The following is a 22,434-nucleotide window of genomic DNA, read 5'->3' on the forward strand; positions in this document are numbered from 1 at the left end:
TTTGCTGTAGAAGAATAATAAAAACACACAACATTGCAGGTTTTCCCCGGAGTTGGGGTTTCCTAGGTATATCTTGTGTTCTATGGTTTGATGTGTTTGTCTTCTGATTTATTTTCCGCTATGCATATAAAGTTAGAAAACTCAGTGTGTTTATGATTTAAGTTTCCAGAATATCAGTTGCTTATATTTCTTGGTTTTTACACTTTGAAACTGCAAATCAGTTTGCTGGGTTTTATGGAAATCTAACACTAGAAAGACAAGTAACATAAGTATAGCTAAGTTGCAAGAAATGTGGAAATGTGTACACAAGTTTCCAAATCAGGAACACCTGGAAATGTGACCCCGTAAAATGGGTGTGGGGTAATCACAATGTATAAAAATAGTATATATATAACACATCATCTTCTAAGAAAATAAGAACTGTACACATAGATGACATGTTAGGAGACCTATGTCTAAATTAACTCTAACTGATGATTACATGATGTCAATCCCACAGCTTGGCGGTCTTGACTAATGCCAATCCCATATTCTCATACATGATAGAATCCAGTGGAAATGTTACAATCATGCCAACCCTGAAATCCTGAAAACTGTTAAATCCAATGGATTCTGAATAGGATATGAAATTCTACTTGCTGCATATGAAGTCTGATGATGTTGGAACCACTTTCGAACATCCTGAAACAATTAATGATAATGTTAAAAATTTAAATAAAAGTCCAACTTTTACTTTAAGAACTTAATATTACTAGTAATTATCAAGGTGGCACACTCCTCAAAGCTCAATCCCCTATCCCTGTTTTGTCTTAAAAGGGTCATTAGCACAGACAAGGCAATATTTTCCTATGGATTCCACACACCTCTTGGGCACTTAGGTGGTCTCAGAAACTTCCAAAAGTACTTGAAACATCTCTGGAAATCGCAGACACCTCAGAAATGCCACTGGATGTATCATAAAGCATTTCCAGATTTGGAAACACCATACAGTATGGCTGGTGGTGTTTCATACTTGTTTGGGCACTTTCAGGCATTTCAGGTACTGGGACATCACCAATCTAGATGTTTTCTGCAACTTAGAAGTATAGTCATTAAAACTTATGCTTACTCTTTTGTATAGTTACATCACAGTACCCAACTTACAAGAAAGATCTCCAATTCAAAACAATCTTTAGATCACTATTAAAAAATTTCTGCTGGTAAACTCAGAAATAACAATGCAATGTGGTAGTCACAGCAAAATTGAAGATACTTAATGATTTACAATAGGGATGCCCCCGCTTGTCTTGATGTGCTCAGACCCCAAAAGTAATGGACCGCATATAAACATAATTTCCTTTGCCACCTCGTTCAATTAATGCATGTTGGGTCAGACTCAGCCTCCATTTGCATAGGCAGAGTCTCCATAGTCGCATAATTTTTCTTAGATTGAGAATGTAATCTGTTGCCTACAAATAATCTCCGAATGGAATTAGACATTGGATCTGTGAACAATGTTACATTTTGAAAACAAAAATAGTGTCTGAACCCCGGAGACAGGTTGACAAGTTGAGGCACGTAATATAAAGTACCATTGTGCAAGCTTATGTTTGTAGCTTCACATAATAGGCATCACCAATAATCCCCACAAGAACAGACTCCGTCTTTGAAATGATGGAAACGTTTTAGGTCTCTCATAATAATATCTCTCTTACATATCTTGGAAATAAATTTAGTCATATTGTGGCAGTCACCACAAACACGAAGATTCTTCATGATACGAATAGGAGTCCCAGGGCTTGTGTGGATAAGACCAAAAGCAATTGCCAGCTTTTCACTATGAGTGCCTAGCATGTGTTCTTTTGCTTCTTCATCCACATCGTGCAGAACAAAGTCTGTGTTAGGGATATACCCTGCCTCTTCCACTTTACCAGCCAAGGTTTCCAATGTTGCATAGATATTTTCTGTTTGAGGGTGTGACCTGTCTCCTACAACAAATGTATTGACCGTGTTATTTACCTCAATCAGGCTGCACCCTGGTGCCTTTTCCAAACCTCTTTCTTTCATTAATGTCCTTAAAGTGGCTGCATCGTCCCACTTGCCAGCTGCAGCATAGATGTTTGACAGCAGTACATAATATCCAGGATTTTCCGGGTCCAATTCAAAAAGAACTTTTGCTGCATATGCTCCAAGCTCAATATTGTAGTGAATTCTGCAGGCACCCAGCAAAGCACCCCACACACCAATATCTGGCTGTATTGGCATCTTTTTAATAAAGTCATGTGCTTCATCCAATTGCCCAGCTCGGCCAAGAAGATCAACCATGCACGCATAATGCTGTGCATCAGGTGTGATGCCATACTCTTGTCTCATGCAATCAAAATATTGCCAGCCTTCATCGACCATGCCTGCATGACTGCATGCAGACAAAACAGAAATGAAAGTGATGCGGTTTGGCTTCATCTTTGTGTGTCGCATCTGTGAAAAGAGTGCGATGGAATCCTCACCGTGACCATGCATTCCATATCCAGCAATCATTACAGTCCATGTGACCGCATCTCTTATAGGCATATTGTCAAACAGTTGCCGTGCAATCTCTAGACTCCCACATCTAGCATACATGTCAATGAGTGCAGTAACAACAAAAACATTTGACTCAAATCCACTTCTACTTATATAGTGGTGTATCTCCTCACCTTGTTGCTGAGATCCTAAATGGGCACAAGCCTGGACCACACTCACCATGGTGACTGGATTCGGTTTAACCTTAGATAGTTGCATTTGATCAAAGAGTGCTAGCGCTTCTTTGGCATAACCATTCTGGGCATAGCCAGCGATCATTCCACTCCACGCAACAACATCCCGTGTATACATTTTGACAAATAGTTGGTGTGCATTGTCTATACGCCCACACTTGGCATACATAACTAAAAGTGCAGTCCCAACAGAAGTATCACCATCGAACCCATTTTTTATAACACAGGCATGGATATTCTTACCCTGTTGCAGAGCTGCTGAGTCCGCACACAATTGCACAACACTCAAAACAGTTACTCGGTTAAGTTTCACATTTTCCAGTTGCATCTGATGAAATAGTTTCAAAGCTTCATCAGCATGCCCGTTTTGCACATATCCCGCAATCATCGAACTCCATGAGACCATATCTCTTTCTTTTATTTTGTCAAACACTTTGTAAGCTATATCGACACTGCCGCATTTAGCATACATATCTATGAGGCCATTTTGCACATAGACATGTGATTCAAATCCATTTCTAACCATGTAGCCATGCACACTCTTGCCCTGATGCAAATCCGCAGAGTTGGCAAATGCTGGGAGAACACCTACAAGCGTGACCTGGTTGAATTTCACACGTTCCTCTTGCATTTGCCGAAAGAGTGACAAGGCCTCCTTGACATGTCCATTCTGTGCATAGCCTGCAATCATGGCGCTCCACAGCACCACATCTCTTTTAGACATTTTATCAAACAATTGGCGCGCAGTTTCTGTACTCCCACATTTTGCATACATAACCACGAGAGCAGTTCCAACAGACAAATCATCCTCAAACCCATTTTGCATGACATATTCATGGACACTCTTGCCTTCCTCCAGATCCGCTAAGACAGTACAGGCCGCGAGAACACTCAAAATGGTGACGCGATTCGGCTTTATGTCCGTCAGCAGCATTTCATTGAAAAGCTTCAAGGCTTCACTGGACTCCTCATTCTTCACACACCCCGCAATCATCGCACTCCATGAGACCACATTCCTTTCAGACATTTTGTCAAACAGTTGGCGTGCAATCTCTATACTCCTGCATTTAGCATACATATCTATGAGGCTATTCATTACATAAACATCCGACACAAATGGACTTTTAATGATCTGATCATGGATGTCCTTACCTTGCTGCAAAGCCAATTGGGTGGTACACGCCTTGAGGACAGAAGTAAACGTGAAATTGTCTGGCTGCATTCCTTCCCGTTGCATACGGTAATAAAGTTTAAGTGCTTCAACGCAAAACCCCTTGCAGGCATAGACTTTGATCATTGTGTTCCAAGTGACAATATCTGGTTTGGTTCTGCTCTCAAACACTTTGCGTGCATCCTCCATGCTTCCAAGAGTTGAATACATGCTTAGCAGTTTGGTACCAAAAAAAACGGTTTGTGGGAACCCAACCATGAGAATGTGAGCATGGACTTGTTTGAGTGAATTGATGTTGATACACGCTTGCAATAGTGAAGCATATTTGTTAAACTGGACCGGAGCCTGTGGATGCCATGGATTCGTCGTATTATTTCTTTGACATTTCCATTTGGGTTGAAATCCAACAGCAGCAGCAGCATCATAAAAAAAACGGACATAAGCATGAAATTGTTTATGATAGGAGATATGACATTGAATGGTAGTTGTCATGGTTACATTGAACACCACCTGTCCAACGCCATGCCTCTAACTCACAACTCAATTAAAGATTTAGATTAACATCGGAAAAATTCCACTGCGCTTACTTTGCAAAATTGGATTCAATTCCCTGCGGACTTCGGCAATTTTTAAACAAAGAAGCAAAATGGAGGAACCAAATCTGTAAACTCGTACCAATCTGGTAATCAAAAAGGAATAACTGACTAAAATTTTCTTAATGCCATCAACAACTGATTTGCGCTTTCAAGAGTTACGAAGAAGGACGTCGACAACTGATTTGGGCTCAGGGGAAGAAAGAAAGAAATTTTTTTTAATGTTTATGAGGTTAAAAATAAACTTATTTGTTGAGGTATTTTGTTATTTTCTTGTGAAGTCTTACTATAAACTTTATAAACTTTTTCAGGTTGATGTATTTTGCTATTTCTCTGTAAAGTCTCAAAATAAATCCTTTCAATTTCTCGATAAATCCTTTGCTAAATAGATTATCCCAAGAGCTAGCTGCTAGAATATCTACATAACTTTCATGTTGTCTTTGAAGACCTCACATTCTAAAATGAAATGCTTTTATGTTTCCACTTTTCCAGAAGACAAAAAGTACATACTCTTTCCTCCCACACTTCTTTTGGCCTTTTTCAGCACCCTGTTTCATAACGTAGTTGATGAGAATTAGTCCTTAACTGAGCAATAAGAATTTTGGCTCTCCACGCAATATTGGCTTCTATGTACGTTTTTTGTTGATGATTATGAGTAGGATTAAACACTTCAATATAATACTTTTTCTTTCTCCCTAGCTCTTTATCTCAAGTACACTTGTGGAACTTATCCATTTACTAAACTATTTGTTATTTTGTTGCATCCAAGTTTTTTTTTTTTTGCACAATATATCATTAAAGACAACCTTAGACCATTTGCCATCTTCCATTTGCTCATTTTTTTTTAAATACCTTATGACTTGCACCATAGCAATTGCTTCAATAAGAGCAACCCCTGTTTCACTTAACAAGATATCATAAGGAACTGTACTTTTAATTTTGAATTTGTTTGTAATCAAGCGCTTTTGAATTTTCTCAATTTGTTTCAACTACATGTCGGATGTACTGTTGCCCATAGTTCACAACCGTAGAGAATCACCAGAACCACTAGAAGCCCAAAAAGAGTTTGAGCGGTTTTCCAGTCCGTAACTTTGTCTTTCTACAACTATTTTGAAAAGCATAAAATGCTTTTCAACCCCCAAAGTCCTTTTCTTTCTACAACCATCCCAACTTAGATTTTAGTTGAAGATTTTGAGGTTTTTGTAATCTGCAACTTCTTCAAGAATGTTGCCTTCATAGTAGAACTTATGTTGTTTATGTTTTCTTTTTTTAGAGAAAATCACTACTTTCGTTTTTCTAATATTGACTTGCATCTTCATCTTTCTACAAAAATGCTCAAGGGATAGTAAGTGCTCTTACAAACTACGAGCATATTTAACAATCAAAATAAGTTCATTTGCATACAAAAAAATCTTTATAACAATTGCCTAAATAGATATCACCCTTTTGTGAATTAACCACTTTTCAAGCTTATCAATATATTACAAACAATTACATTGAAACATTGATATTCCCATAATTTAAAAAACTCGGTTCATTTATCAGCGTTCCTAAAAATCATAGGATCTCACGTCATTTTTTATGGTAAATTAATTTATTTTAATGTAGTGGGGATTTCAGCCTCCCCCCTCTATATATCCTTCCATTCCTCCCTCGTGATTGGGAGGAGGGGGCGTTTAATGGAGATTGGGATGTGTTCACGTTATGAAAGTGAAATTTATTGATTTCATGCATCATTATTGTTGCGAGGTATTGTGGTTGCATAAAGACTTTTAGATTTATTTTTTTTTATTATCGGAGGTTGAGTAGATGTTTGATTAATTTATTTTATATATATATTGGTGGGTGATTTTCATTTTTATTAGTGGAGGTTTGAGTAGATGTTTGGCTAATTTATTTTATAGTTTTAGCAGATTGGTGGGGGAATTTTATTATTAGGATGTTTAGTTTGAATTTAAATTTTTTAGTTTAGGGTGTTTGGGCTATAATTCATTTTTATTAAAAATTTTGAATCATGTAAGAGCTTTCAAGTTCAATAGGGGAGTTTTGTGTTTTTACTATTTAGCTTTGGTTGTTATAGCTTTCAAAATGGAAGGATAGTGTCATCGTTGTGGTTGTGATTTTTGTGATAGAGCAAAATTTCATAGAATTATTAGGAGATTAGCCCATCGGACGAAAGATCTATAGCATGCATCTTTAATTTTAAGGTTTAAAAGTTAAAATGTGGACCTCGAGGTGAGAGTGGATATTTAAAACACTCGAATAAAAATGTTAAGCTCAAAACATAGTATTGTTACTTAGTAAATCCCAAACATGGCCAAAAGTCCTAAAATTTTAGTTGGTTCTCATAGAGATGAAGTAATGAGGAGTATATTGTCCACATAGCAGAGGATCCCATGGAAACTAAAAAAGTGGATGTTAAAATCTAGTTAGAAAATATGTAGAATGTCCATAATGGTTAAACTTTTAAATAATTTTCTCCATGTTTTATGCTTTGGACATGAAAGTATATGTTATGATTGTTTGTTAGAATTTACAATACTAAGAATGATCATTTTTGAAAAGATTTGTAAAAGCATGGAGGGTTTTAGACAACATTCTCACATGGTTTGTGTCTTTTGAAGTATCAAAAATAGACTCTATGTTCAAGTTGTATTAATTTGTTGTATGATGTGATCGCAACTTTCATTTAATATAATTAATACTCTTTTTAGTTAAAAATTTTGTTTTTTTTAATATATTAATAAGTTCCTATGATTTTATAATTAGTTGGTTAAAAGGGTGAAAACATCATTTTTGCGCTGAGAGGCACTCTAAAGCCCACCATATGAGGGAGATGTTGTCACGTAATGTTACATTAAAAACATATATGTCGGCTAATATTGAATATACATATGAGGTAAATGTTGTATGTAAAGTTGCATTAAAATAATTTTAAAGATATATGTCGAGTAATATTGAATATGCCAGCTCAATTGCATTTTTATTAATTAATAACAAGAAAAACACATAGAGTTTAAAAAATAAAATTAGAAAGTATTATAATTTGTAAAATTTTCATTGAATTTATCATATTTTAAAATTAATCAAACTTTGAGAATTAAAAAAATATATATATATATACTTTGATACTACTTTTTAATGTGCCACATGTCAGTATCATATTGAATATGGAAGGAATGACACATGTATCTCATAGTAAACGTTATACCATTAAAATGTATAGAAAATAGTGATATTAATTTTCAACTAATGCGTTAGTTTAAGTGTAATTGAATTAATTGATTTTAGTGAATACTGTTGGATTGCATTGATTTCAATATATGGTGAAGAGAGAGAGAGAGAGAGAGAGAGAGAGAGAGAGAGAGAAGTGAAATAGAGGGTGGTGGGAGAGAAAGGGAGAAGGAGGAAGGAAGAGAGAGAGATGAGGGGAGAGAGAGGGAGAGAGATGGAGTTAGAGGGGTGGGAGAGGGAAGGAAGAAGAAATACATAGAAAGAGAAAGGTGGAGAGAGCGGGGGGAGTGACTAGGGAGATATGGAGAGAGAGAGAGGGAGAAAGGATAGTGGGATGGAAGAGAGAGAGAGAGAGAGGAAGAGGGAGGAAGGGAGAGATAGATATATATGGATGGAGAGAGAGTATATTTGGGGGGTGAGATAGAGATATAGATGGAGGGGGGGAGAGGGAGGGAGGGAGAGATAGATAGATAGATATGGAGAGAGAGAGTGTGTGTGTATGTGTGTGCTTGGGGGGTGATATAGGGAAAGACAAAGAAGGAGAGATAGAGGGAGATATAGATACATATGGTGGGGGGAGAGGAAGGGAAGAAAAGAGATAGACGGGAAAGGAGGGGCAAAGAGAAAGACGAAGAGATGTGGGAGAGAGGGAGGGGCAGAGAGAGGAGGAGAAAGGGAGGGAGATAGATGTACATTAATTAGATGTATGATGTATATTAACTAGATGTATGATGTGTTATTTGCATTGATTTTATGTAAACACAAAAAAAAAATATTGACAACATGCATTTATTTTTGTGTTAGAGTAATTCAACCATGAATAACATACTTGATATTTCATTTGAAAAAAGATGTTCACTCACCTGAAATGTTTTTTTCTTGAAACTATAAACTATTTGTAATTGACTACTACTTTTTAATGTGCCACCTATCAATATCATGTTGAATATGGAAGGAATTACACATGTATCTCATACTGAGCATTATACCATTAAAATGTATAAAAAAATAGTGATATTAATTTTGAACTAATGCCAATTATTTTAAGTATGATTAAATTAATTGATTGCACTGATTTCAATGAATATTGTTGATTGCATTGATCTTAGGATATATTAATGGATTGGATGGTGGAAAGAGAGAGAGAGATATTGGGGAGAGAGATAGAGGGAGGTGGGAGATAAAGGGAGAGAGAGGAAGGAAGAGAGAGAGAAGGAGAGCGGGAAGGAGAGATAGATGGATTTGGAGGGGGGGAGAAGGGGAGTGACAAGGGAGAGATGCATAGGGTAGTGACAAGGAGAGAGAGAGAGGGAGAGGAAGAGGGAGGAAGAGAGAGATAGATAGATATGGAGAGAGAGTGTGTATATTTAGTGGGCGAGACATAGAGAGAAATAAGGAGAGATAGAGGGAGACATATATATAGATGGAAGGGGGAGGGAGGGAAGAAGAGAGAGACAAAAAGAGGGAGAGAGAGATAAATAGATAGATATGGAGAGAGAGAGAGAGAGAGAGAGAGAGAGAGTGTGTGTGTGTGTGTGTGTGTGTTTGTGTTTGGGGGGTGGAGGGGGGTTGATATAAAGAGTTAAAGGAAAGATGGATATAAATATAGATGGTGGGGGGAGGGAGAGAGAAGAAGAGAAATAGATAGAGAGGGGGAAGGAGGAGCGAAGAGAGAGATAGAGAGATGTGGGAGAGAGGGAGGGGGAGATAGAGAACAAGAGAGGGAGGGAGATGGATGTACAATAACTAGATGTGTGATGTACATTAACTAGATGTATGATGTGCATTAATTTAAATGTAAACAAAAAAAAAAATATTGACAACATGAATTGATTTGTGTGTTACCTTGATTCAACCATAAATAACATACTTGAATTTCCGTCTTAAATAAAATGTTCACCCATATGAAATGTCTTGAAACTATAAACTATTTGTAATTGACTACATCTTATTATTCCCATTTTCCATCATTCATTTTTGTTAGTCACTTTACATTCAAACGAGGTAATAGAAAACAACTACAATTGAAACTTACTTAGGGTTTAACACTCCATAATTCACAATGATTGACTTTGGAGAAAATTGTTATTAATATTGGAGAGCAAGAGAAACAAGGTATGGTGTTTACTACAATATCTTGAATTAAATAATTTAACAAAGTAAACGGTCAAAGGGAAACTTTAAACTCAAAATGAGAACTCTAGCCAGAAAACCCTTAAAAAGCATGAAAAAACAACACGAAAAAAAAAAGTGTTGATATTGGAATAACGTTTTTTTTTTGGTAAATTTTCATCATTTTTTTATAACAGCACGGAAAGCTAATAAAAACAATTTTTTTGGTGCAAAAAACACCCTGAAAACGAAAAGTGTTGATCCCAAAATCACCCTTTTTTTTTCAGAGAAAATTTTCAATATTTTTTAGCAATGATAGTAAAAATAAAATATCATGACATTAGAGAAATTTTGAGGCCTAAAATGGCTCTCCTAAGGAATATTATAAAATAATAGTGGAAATAATAAAATAAAATTAGATTACCTCATCAAGTTTTGGAGGGAAAAGAGAAAAAAAACTATTTTTTCAACTCGTATCTTCAACTTATCTCCCTATGAATTTACTCAAATTTTGAGCAGGAGTACCCGTTGGATGCATAATTTAGTTTTTCATCCAAGGAGTACCCATGTTGCATAATTTTGATGGACCCTACTACATGAAAAATGTGAAATACATGGGAAAACTTGATTGCAATAACATTTTTCATGTATTTCACATTTTTCATATTTACACGCAAAATGTGAAATACATGAAAAACATTATTGCAATAACGTTTTTCATGTATTTCACATTTTTTGTATAGTATGGTCTATAAAAAATATGCAACATGGATACTCCTTGGATGCAAACTTAAGTTATGTATCCAATGAGTGCTCCCACTCAAAATTTGAGTAAAATGGTAGCGAGATAAGTTTAAAATACGAGTTTAATTTTTTTTTTATTTTTTTTCATCTTTTTACTTTTTTACTCCAAAAATGGTGAATCGTCCCCTATGGTTGACATCATCATATTGAATACTATTGGTTCTCGTAAACTTGATTTTTGTTGTACATTTTATTCGAGACTCTTTTTTACCTAAAAAATTATCTAATGCTTTGAAAAAACTTAAAATTCCAACGATTTTCAGGCATGGAATTAAAGATTAAAATCGTGTCTCTAAAAAGCCTTAAAATTCCAACAATTTTCAGTCATGGTGAAAAAGATAAAATACTTATAATTGTTTTCAACCATAACATTTAAGATAAACTATCATGACTCAGAAAAACCTCAAAATTTCGACAAATTTTCAACCATGGAATTAAAACCGAAAATCATGAGAACAAAAAACGCTAAGTTTTCAACTTATTTCAACCATGACATTATGGAAAAATTATACGACTAAAAAAACTTTTAAAACGAACACCTGAATGATAGAGTCAATATACCAAGAGTAATTTTTTTTAAATGCTAAATATATAGCTATTTTAAAATCTTAGTCTAAGACAACTTGACACATTGCAACAAAAATTTAAAAATGAACCGTCAAATTGACACATAGTATAGGAAAACTCAACCTAATAGAATCAAAACTTAAAAATCAACCATAGAGTTTTTGAGACATGTTTTCGACGATAATCACATCAAAATTCATTTGTTGACGCGTTTTGAACCAACCAATGTGGTTCATCGTCAAGACCAAGTGAAGAATCAAATCATGGCGACAAGTTAAATATAGAGACATATCACTCCAATGGCTAGAAAAAAACGCTGATTTTGACTAAAAGAAACGACTACTTTTGACTAGACAAAAAATTAGAGAAAAAAATATTTACTTTAAATTTAAATAAATAACTAAAAATATATATAAATAGAAATTTTTATATTTAACTTTGAAAAAATGAAAAGATTTATACCCAATTTATAATTTGAGGGACAAACCATTTTCTAATTTATAACGGTTGTTGAATCCCTGCCCTTTCCTCTTAGCCCCTCTTTTTTCCTTTCTTAATTTCTTTGATTTTATTGATTTCTCCTTTTTAGTTTTAATTTTACTCCCTTGACTCATTAAATGTTCGAAATTGGTCTCTTCTGATTCCCCTTTGGGGTTTGTTGCTTCTTCTTTGTTCCCTTTATTTATTTATTTTTTGTTTCTCTTTTTATTTTTGTTATTTAATTTAATTTATTTATATTTATCCATCACCTTTTGTAATTTATTTCAAGGGTTCTTTTTTTCCCATGGAAAAATTCGTAATTTCATTAATAAAAAAGAAATTACATTTTGTAGATGCATATGCATATTTCGATATTTCTATCGATAGATAACAGCATTCCGAAAAAGCACCAAAGCCAACTACCTGTATCCACGCAAGGAGGTAATAGCCCAATCAGAGTTAATAGTATCCAAATTAAAACAAACGATCAAAATAGGATAAAATTATCTTAATCCACGCATGGAGATAATTTCCAAAACCATGTATTGTGCCATTCATATAAATGGCAGCATATCAGTTCAGAAACAACAAAAAGATATATGTACAATAATATGAAATCAAAGTCCAGAGATTAGTCCATAATGTCCATAAAAGGCCTATGATAGTACTGGTAGTGAACTCCATCATTCTGTTCATGGATCAGCCAGATGCCCTGCTCCTGGATTGCGCCTTCTTTGGAAAGACGGTCAGCCTCTGTGTTCCGCTCCCTATAGATGTGATTACATGAAAAATAGTCAAAATTGGATATCAATCTTAATGCTTCATCTAGAATGTGTCTCAATGAGAAAGACCAACAATAAGAACTTTTATTTAACCAGTCACAAACTATTTTAGAGTCTCCAAATAGTTGTAAAGCATGGCAATTCTTCTCCAAAGCAAAGCGGATAATATGTAAAGCTGCTGAAAGTTCTGCAAAGTTATTAGTTCCCCTCCTTAATCCCATGATCAGGTTGAATGAGTGCCTCTCTGAAATGTGAAGGATAGCTCCCCCACCACAGCCTTCTTCTTGTGTAGCCCCATCAAAATATGCCGAGGGCATGTTGGGGTCAATCTGTTCCTAAGTGATGTTCCTTACGCTAGGGGGTGGCGCAAGTCATCAGGGATGAGATCATAATCTGCTTTGATCTTGGCGGCAATGATAGTCCACCTGGGGGGGTATTTTGGAAGATTAACAAATTGCGAGCTATCCAGACAGCCCAGCAAAACAACAAGGGGAGGTTTCTCAATTTGTGGGGCATGACAGAGGAAAACCAAAGGTTCCAGGCATCAATCAGAGAGCCCGCTTTCCAGTTACAATTTGTGGGTACAACTGTTGTCACAAGATTCCATAAATTACGTGATTCATGGCAATTCAAGAATAGGTGGGAAGTAGTTTCACCCTCCATGTTGCATAAATAATACCAGTGAGGGCCATAGAAGGATCGCTTCATCAGGTTATCCCCTGTAGGGATTTTATTTCTCAGAATGCACCACATTAATAATCTAGATCTAGGAGCCGCCTTCAGCTTCCAGAGGTGTTTCCACCAATTATGAAGGATCTGGGGCTTCCGCGACTCTGCCCGAACAATGTAACCATCCTTTGGAGTATATCTCCCCATCTTTTCCAGAGCCCAGATGATCTCGTCATCACCATCAGTAATTCGGATATGAGCCTCCGAGAGAGCCTGTGTATAGTCCTTCCAGATCTGCTGCCATAGAGGAGGAATGTAAAGCTGAAGATCTGTTTTCCAAGCTTGTTAGAGGATAGAGGAGTTTGCCTCATCTGCAATATGAGCAAGGTGTGTAACATTTTTCTCTCCTAGGTGCATAAGAAGATTCAGAGGTAATCTGTGCATGTTCCCACATCTAATCCACAGGTCTATCCCAATGCGCACTCTGTTCCCCAAATGGATTCGCCAAGTAATACCAGAGCGGATGGGATCCAAAGCTTTCAGGACAACCTTCCAAATGATCGAAATACCAATATAGAGTCTAACTGGTCTTCTGATCCAATCCAATACTTGTGCAGGGGCAATGTATTTCGAGTAAGCCACCCTTGTCCACAAACTCTCTGAAGTGACCAACTGCCATCCTAGCTTCGCTGCCAGGGCTGAGGAAAAATCATCAAGCTTTTTGAGTCCCCAGCCTCCCCATTTTTATGGAAGGATGAGTGCATCCCATTTTTCCCATGCAAAAATTCTTCCTGGTTGATTACCCCTCCATAAGAATTTGAGGCAGAGATTTTGAATCCTCAACAAAATGCCTCGAGGAATCTAGGCTAGGGACATCCAAAACACCGGGGTTGCTTCCAGGACACTCTTGATGAGTGTTAATCGGCCTGCACGAGATAAAAATATTAGGTACCATATGCTGAGCCTCTTTTCTAGCTTTGCAATGAGCCAAGTCCAATCCGCTATCTTATATCCTATGGGATTTAATTTGTATCCCAAATATTTCAGTCCCTTTTCCAGATCAATCTGTGCAAAGTGGAATCGATGGAGAGCATAATGAATATCATGCTGTGAGTAGGTAGTGGCCGTCAGAGTAGATTTTCCATCATTTATAATAATCCATATGGCTTTCTGAAATAAAGAAAATATATCTCTGATCGATGTCAGATCCCCAACGCTTCCATTGAGAAAAACCAGCACGTCATCCACAAACAGAAGGTGTGTTAGCGTGCAATCATCCGTTATCTTTATACCATTGAGTCTTCCTCTCCTGTGTTCTTCTTTTATTATTCGACTGAGCCCTTCCATGATCAGGAGAAACAGGAGTGGTGAGAGAGGACACCCCTGTCGCAAACCTCGAGCCGAGGTGAAGAATGGAGATGCACTCCCATTAACCAAGACACTAAAAGGAATGTTAGTGATGCATCCCATAATCCATTTAATAAAGATGAAAGGGAAACCAAGATGGGTTAGAAGCATTCGCAGGTATAACCAATTCACCCTGCCAAAAGCTTTAGATAAATCTACCTTCATGATCATACCTTTGCCTTTTTTTGCTATGGAGCGAGTGTAATACTTCCTGTGCTGTCCCAATCGCCTCATGGATTTGCCTGTCCTGAAGGAAAGAAAATTGTTCTGGCAAGATGTGCTTGGATAATATTGGCTTCAATTTGTTCGCTATAACTTTGGCGATAATCTTATACAAGCAGTTACAAAGTGAAATGGGATGGAATTCATCAAAAGTGGTCGGATTATCTGACTTCGGAATGAGAGCAATGAATGTGGAGGTTATGGCAGCTTCCAAATGACCCGAAGCTCTAGACTCCTCAACTACTCGAAGTAGATCCGATCCAATCAAATCAAAAAAATCCAAATAGAATTCGATGGACCAACCATCAGGTCCTGGGCTTTTGTCCTTGTTAAACCATTTCAAAGTGGCCTCCAGCTCCTCTAAAGTAACCTCTTGCATCAATTCATCTTCATCCTCTTGCTCCACAAACCTAGGGAACAGCTGAGCAACTCTGATAATTTCAGCCAAATTAGTCTCCCTGGGGTCACTGTAGGCATTTTTAAAATGAGAGTTTGCTAGAGAGGCGAGCTGAGGGAAAGTGTTTGTTGTCCTTCCCTGATCATCCTAAATTTTCCATATGGTGTTTATTGCTTTCCTCCCATTAGCAAACTTTTAATAAAACTTTGTATTTGCATCCCCCTCCTGAATCCAAATGGCCCTACTTCTCAGTCTCCATTTGTCTTCCCTCTCTTTGAGGATTTGTCCACGGGATGAATAGAGGGATGTGATGTTATTCTTATGCTCCTCTGAGCAATATAGACCACCCAGCTCATTTTCAAAAACTGCCAGTTCAAGATCTATTTGTCTCAAATCTTGATCATCTTGTATTCTTTTTTGGTGAGCACAGATTTTGGACATCTTTTTCAGCTCAACAAGGTTGTGGATAAACCCTGTTGTTACATCACCCCTCACCTCTGGTGGGTTTGATTTCCAGAAGTCGATCACCATGCTGATGCATGATGCTTCCTTAAGCCAGGTTGAACTGAACTTAAATGGTCCCTTCGGCCTGTCTCTTCCACATTCCATTTCCATATAAATAGGTAGATGGCCTGAGAGCCCACCCGTGCCAACCCATTGCCTGATATTGAGTCCCAGATCCATAACCTGTTCTTTGACTAAAAATTTGTCCAGTGTCCTGGCAAGGCCATTATCACCAACTCTATTGTTCCTCCAAGTGGCTTGAAGTTTTGCAGTGGGTATATCGATCAAGTGGTGAAATTCAAAAATGGACGAGAAGTAGTTCGAGAGGGAGTCCCTTTGTGCGTGAAGTCCCCAGGATTTAGCATGTCCTAAGGAAAAGTTGAGGTCTCCTTTGACTATCAGATTATCGACCGAAAGTAAATCCAAACTCAGAAGACGGTCCCAAAATTCAGGACAGTTCTGGCAAGGCCCATATATATATTGATTATTCTGAAGAGCATCCCCAGCTCAGCTGAGTGTACATCGGCCCCTAAGTAACCATGTCTGCCCCAACTGTTAATAGTCTTGATAGATCGAGTATTTATGCCCAAAGCAAGCCCTCCAGATCGGCCTTGGGCATCCAATCCCGAAAATCTCCATCCGGTAGTGAGTGCTCAAGGGAGCGAGCAATATCATCAGCAGGGCCTGAGGTCTCCTGGAGGAAGATAATATCGAGTGAGTCGACAGAGAGTAATTGACGAAGAGCTAGTTTTTTATCAGGCCTAGCTAGCCCTCTGCAATTGTAGGATAATATCTTCATGGAGGGGGTTCGGAGGGGGTTGTTCTAGCTCTAAGAACCCCAGGGATGGTAGATTGTTTGCCCAAAGCAATATCGACATCAGCTTGAGCTTGAGCACTTTTAAAACCAGAGGGACGGCCTCGGGAAGCCTTAGGAGGGGGGGGGGGGATGGAAGATGTCAAGTCCAACATGATCCTGAACCGAATTCCTCATTCGAGACCGCGTATTATATCTCAGTTCAGAGGCCGCTGTCAAGGAGGCCGAGGGCTGTGGAGGAGGGGTACAATATAGAGTGGGGGGTGTGGGGGGGAAGGAGGTGTGAGGGGGAGCAATGTCACATACACTCTGTACAGGGGCCTCCAATGTGATTATAGTACCCGGCCCATTAACTGCTCAGATATTGAATTATTATGAATATCAGAAAAGCATTGAGTGGGGAGCAAGTGTATGGAGTTCATACTCAAAGTATTGGAGTCACCTGAGGCTATCGTGGCCAAAACTGGAACTGGAGGCGGGGGGCGATGGGGCCGCCTACCACGCTTCCTTGGAGTGTTTTGATTTGGTTCCGAAGAACTCAAGCCAGGGCTCGAAAATGTAGTTGTTCCCCCAGAGCGAGGAGTGTCAATCCTATGCATGTCCTCAGAAGCTCGAAGTTGTTCCTCCCTTGCAGGATCTTCATGCGACTGAGCCTCCTGCTCCTGAGAATCCTGTGTAGTATGCCTCGCCGCCTTCCTGCTATTCCACTTGTTCAAAGGGCAATCTTTGAATAGGTGCCCCACCTTGTGGCAATGCCTACATCTGAAAGGTACCCCCTCATAGTCCAACATCTGCCTCCTCGTAGCATTCCTCCATTGAATGTTAATGTACTCAGGTAGCCCTTCCGAGAGGTCAAGGTGCACTAAAATCCTGGCATAAGCCATTCTTCCAGTCAATAGAAAAGTGTCATCATAGGTAAGGTAAGAACCCATGGCATCCCCAATCTGTTTGAAGATCTGCTCTGTCCAGAAGTGACAGGGAAGGCCCGGAAGACGTACCCAGATCGGTCCAGCCTCCACCCTCTCCAGTTCCAGATCGAACATCGACGTCCACCTTCGAAGGAGGACTGGTGCCTGGTCAATGTGCCAAATAGTGGAGAGGACCCAGTTTGTGTGAGTGAGACATTTGAACTACAGGGCAAACCAACCCTTGACAAAGGTTTGAACCCTAGGGGGTTCTGTCAAATGATGACCCCAGACTTCCATTGTCCATATTTGGAGCCTCTCCACACTGTAGTGTCTGCCCCTGACTCATCTCGCCATAACTTTTTCTGCCAAATCCATAGCTTCATGGAACGGTGTGTCCTCGGTTAGTTTGAGGAAGATTTCACTGCTGCACTGTGGGAGGCATTTTTTCCTTTTGGAAGCCCCTTTGTGTTTGTTGCTCGTGCCTACCATCGACCTGTCCGTCTGTACTGCCGCATTTGTGGTTGAATCTTTCATTGTCGTAGCCCTAATATTGTCAAAATGCCCTGATATTATTCTGATGCCCGTGAAGTTTCCTAGGAGGGGATTCCCCGTGTCCAGGGGAGCTAATTGAACCGACACCTGTCTATCTTGCACTGGAAGATACCCCTCCAAGGGTTTATCCGGCCCTTCCCGTGTTTGTAACGAACCCAAATCTGGCCCTAGGGTTTGAACACCTGGATCTCGCCAGTGCTCAGCATTCGCCAAGGAACCTGGTAAGAGAGGAGGGCCTGTGTAATCCCGAATAGTCGAGGCTTCTATGGGAAGCGAGATGGAGGGTATGCGTGGCCTTAAGAGAGTAGGGAGGGCTTTGACTTCTGCAAAGAATTCATGGTCAAACGAGAGAAAATCATCCACTATGGTCCCGGGCTGAGACCATATCGGCAGGTTCTCCATAGGAACCGCGGAATAAACATCTTTGTCCTCCATAACTGTCAAAACCCCGAGCTGACAGCTGCCTGCAGGAATGTCGATGGAGGACCGATAACTTTCTAGGGGAAATCAAACTAACCGGAAAGAAAAGCCGCAAACTGCTAGTAGATACGATGAGGTAGCCGCGGAGGATCTGAAACAAGGTCGTCTGCCTGGTTAGTTCCTCTTCCTTGTAATCTATGTCGTTCACCGGGTTCGATGCCCTAACCCCAGTCCCCTGTCATCCCGTCTCCTCAACCCTCAAAAACACCATTTCGAGGGTTCTTATTACTTCAACTTTGTAATTAATATGATTTTTCAACTTTATTTTTAATATTTTTATATTTGATCCTAATAAATTATCCTAAATCTCTCACTATGAATTAGGTAATTAATCTCATTATAATTCCAATAATAATATTAGTGTATGTATACAGGTATTTTATTTAGTTACATTTTTAAATTAAAAAAAAAATGACTTAATCTCATTATAATTCCAATAATAATAATATTAGAATATGTATAAGGCATTTTATTTAGTTACATTTTTAAATTAAAAAGAAAATGACTTTTTCATTTTTCCAATAAAAATTTATATTAATATATATTTTAATTATTTATTTAAATTTAAAGTAAATATTTTACCCCTCATTTTTGTTCTAGTCAAAAGTAGTTGTTTCTTTTGGTCAAAATTAGCCATTTTTTTAGCCGCTGGAGTGATTTGTCTCTCTATTTAGCTTTTTGCCATGATCTGGTTCTTCATCTTGTCTTGACGATGAACCACACTGGTTGGTTCGAAACGCGTCGACAAATTAATTTTTATGTGATTGTCACTGAAAACATGTCTCAAAAACTTGATATGGATCACAAAAACCTAAATTCAACAATCAACCATAAAAATTGACACATTATGAGGGCGAACTTGATCCATTGTAATGAAAACTTTAAAATCAACTATCAAATTAACACATAATGGGGTGAGATTGCTAGTCAAGAATCGACATAAACCTTATAAAAAAAAAACAAAAAAACAAAAACAAAATAATAAATAAATATATAAATAAATAAAAATAGAAAATAGAAAACAAACAAAAAGTAAAACATTAAAAAAAAAAAATTAAAACGAAAACGAAAAAAAATAAAAATAAATAAAAATAATAATAACTAGTAAATAAAATATATATATTAAAATTTTTCAAATAATAGATAAATAACTTAAATAAATAAAATTAGAACATAACAAGAGTTAAAAACAATAATAATAATACCAAAAAAATAAAGCATAAATATTTTTAAAAAATAAAAATTTAGAAAAAATATACATAAAATTAAAAATAATAATAATAATAAACAAATTTTAGAAGAAAAAAAATTAAAAATTCAAGAAAAAAACAAAAAACTCCTAAAAAAATACATATTTAAATTAATTTTTATTTTTAAAATATTTTTTTAATTGAATTCTTAATATATTTTTATTTTAATATTTAATAATGTAAATGTTTTTTAAATGCATTTTTTAATTTGTTTTAATGTTAAATTTTGGTTTGGTTGAATGTTTTTTTTAATTAGTTTTTAATTTTTTTTATTAATATCTGTTTTAATTATTGTTATTTTTTTTACTAAGTTTTGGTGTGTTGTTGTTGTTTTTTTTAAATTGAAATTGAAATTGGTTTTGTTTTTATTTTTGGAATTTAGTTTATGTATTTATTTTTAAATTGGTGGCAAGGTCTTAATGTGTGAAATCTATTTGTTTAGGTTTTTTTTCCCTTTTAATAAAATTTTATTTTAACACACTTATAAAGGTTTGTTTTTTTTAATTAATTATATTTTGTTTGTTTTCTTATTTAAATTTTGTTTGAATTATTATTTTTGGACCAAATCTTCAAATTTCCTTTTATTTTTTAGAATTTATAAAATAATTATTAAGTTTGTTGTTTTATTAACTTTTTTATTCAATTTTTTTCATAATTTTTTTATTTAACATGTTATTTTTTTTTTAAATCATGAAATACATATTTTTTAACTATATCTATATGTAGTATGTATATTTTTTTGTCAAATGTTTAAAGTTAATTTTTTTAGTAACACTTATTTTATGTGTATTGAAGTATTAATTAACGATATATAAATATATAAAAATCTGTTACTTCAAAATATCAATTTATTATTATTTTTAACTTCGCGAAAGAAAAATAAATAAATAAATAAATTTCATTGTTAAAAAAAATAATAATAATAAAATAAATAAATAAATCAAACCTGAAAAACCCTTAAAAACTGAATACCTTTAGATGAGAACAAGAAGAAGAATAAGACTACTTAAGAAATGGTCAAATAACCAACATTTTAAAAAAATTGTTCATACTTAGGACATAAGAAAATTTAAAGTGTCAAAAATATGTCCCCTTTAAAAAAGATGTATCAACATTTTTCAAAATCCACATGAAAATCATCAATATTTCAAAAAAAATATCCATAATTAATACATCAGAAAATTTAAAGCGTCAAAAATAACCCAAAAAAAGAGGTTGATGTTGCATCAACACTTTTCAAAATTGGCAGAAAAATCATTAACATTTAAAAAACAAATGCACATACTTAATACATAAGAAAATTTAAAACGTCAAAAATATACTTTAAAAAATGTGTATTTTAAATCAACACTTTTCAAAATTGGATGATTTTTTGCTAACTCAAAAAAATGAGAACTCAGTACAGTTCTCGTTTGATAGTTTACTTTGTTTTTGAATGATATATGATTTCAGTCGCCCTTTTCATATGATCGTTATGAAAACATGGCAAAACTAACAAGGGTGACAATAGGAACAATAAAAGATAATAGTTTGATATTGATCACAAAATACTATTTTTAATTGCCTACGTTTTTATTATTCACATTTTCTTCATCCAAAAGTGTTACATTGTCACTTTGCAATTTATTTCATCATTTTTCATCATTCAAGTTATTAAAAGTCTCTATCATCTCAACAAAATGAGGTAACTGAGCAAATTTAAAATTAAAATGACCAAATTAATCTTATACATGTTTAACATGTTGAAAATGATCAGAATAATTAGATGTTCAACACATTTTGTGTGACTACGCACATTTTAGTCTAGCTTAGATCCATCTTAACTTAAGATCTATCCAGCGTCGAGAGGGATCACATCTCTTGAGGCACAAACCTTTCTTCAAATTTTACACCCAAAAAAGAGGTTTGCACCTTGAGAAATTTGATCTCTCTTACCGCTTAATAGATCTAGAGTTAAAATGGATCTAGATTGATTAAAAAAACCTCAAAACATAACATTATTAAAAATTTATTAGTATATTTATATAAATAAAAGAAAAACAAGTCTAAATAATCTATGTTTTTTATGTTTTTGTCCACCATTATTAAAATTCAATTATATAATTATTAATAAAATTGCATTTGATATTATTATGAAATTTCCACAACTAAAATATTTAATTTCAACTATCATTATAAATATTTAACTAAATTTTAAATAAATATTATAAAAACTCATTTTAAAAAATAAAATATTTAAATTACATATAAAATAAATAACTAAAATCTTAATAAATTATAAACTTTACCTATCACGTATATAAAATAAGTAACATTTTTTAGTAAATTATAAAATTTCCATATATTAATAAAAAAAATTAATTAATTAATAAATATTACAATATTAAATTTTATTATATATTATTATTATTATTATTATTATTATTATTTGTTAAGTGGTGTGAAGTTTGAGATAACTCAATGTTTAATTTTTGGTTTGAGAAACCACGATTCAAGGACATTTAAACTCTCAAAACCACCACCAGGGGATCGCACCCAACCTGAACCATGTGAAAGTTGGATTTTTCCCAATAAAATTTTAAACATAAAATATTTAAATTACATATAAAATAAATAATACAAAAAATTAATAAATTATAAACTTTACTTATCACATATAAAATAAATAATATTTTTTTAATAAATTATAAACTTTCAATATCTTAATTAAAAATTTAATTTAATAATTTTAATCAATTAATAAAATATCACGA

At 35.5% G+C, this 22,434-nt stretch overlaps 1 protein-coding gene across 1 annotated transcript in view; it reads right to left on the reverse strand.

Annotated features, from left to right (window-relative positions):
• Positions 1-1,158: 1,158 nt before the first annotated feature.
• Positions 1,159-22,434, reverse strand: part of LOC149150154 (pentatricopeptide repeat-containing protein At3g12770-like) — a 33,834-nt gene continuing 12,558 nt past the window's right edge. Inside the window, exon 4 of the mRNA XM_089442714.1 lies at positions 1,159-4,251. Within this exon, the coding sequence (XP_089298840.1) occupies positions 1,612-4,251 (2,640 nt within the window). The 3' untranslated portion in view covers positions 1,159-1,611. The remainder of the gene's footprint in view (positions 4,252-22,434) is intronic.

Source organism: Pinus tabuliformis, chromosome 9, assembly GCF_031772625.1.
Source record: "Pinus tabuliformis cultivar Carrire ecotype Pingquan chromosome 9, CPIR1, whole genome shotgun sequence".
In the NCBI taxonomy this organism is placed as follows: Eukaryota; Viridiplantae; Streptophyta; class Pinopsida; order Pinales; family Pinaceae; genus Pinus; species Pinus tabuliformis.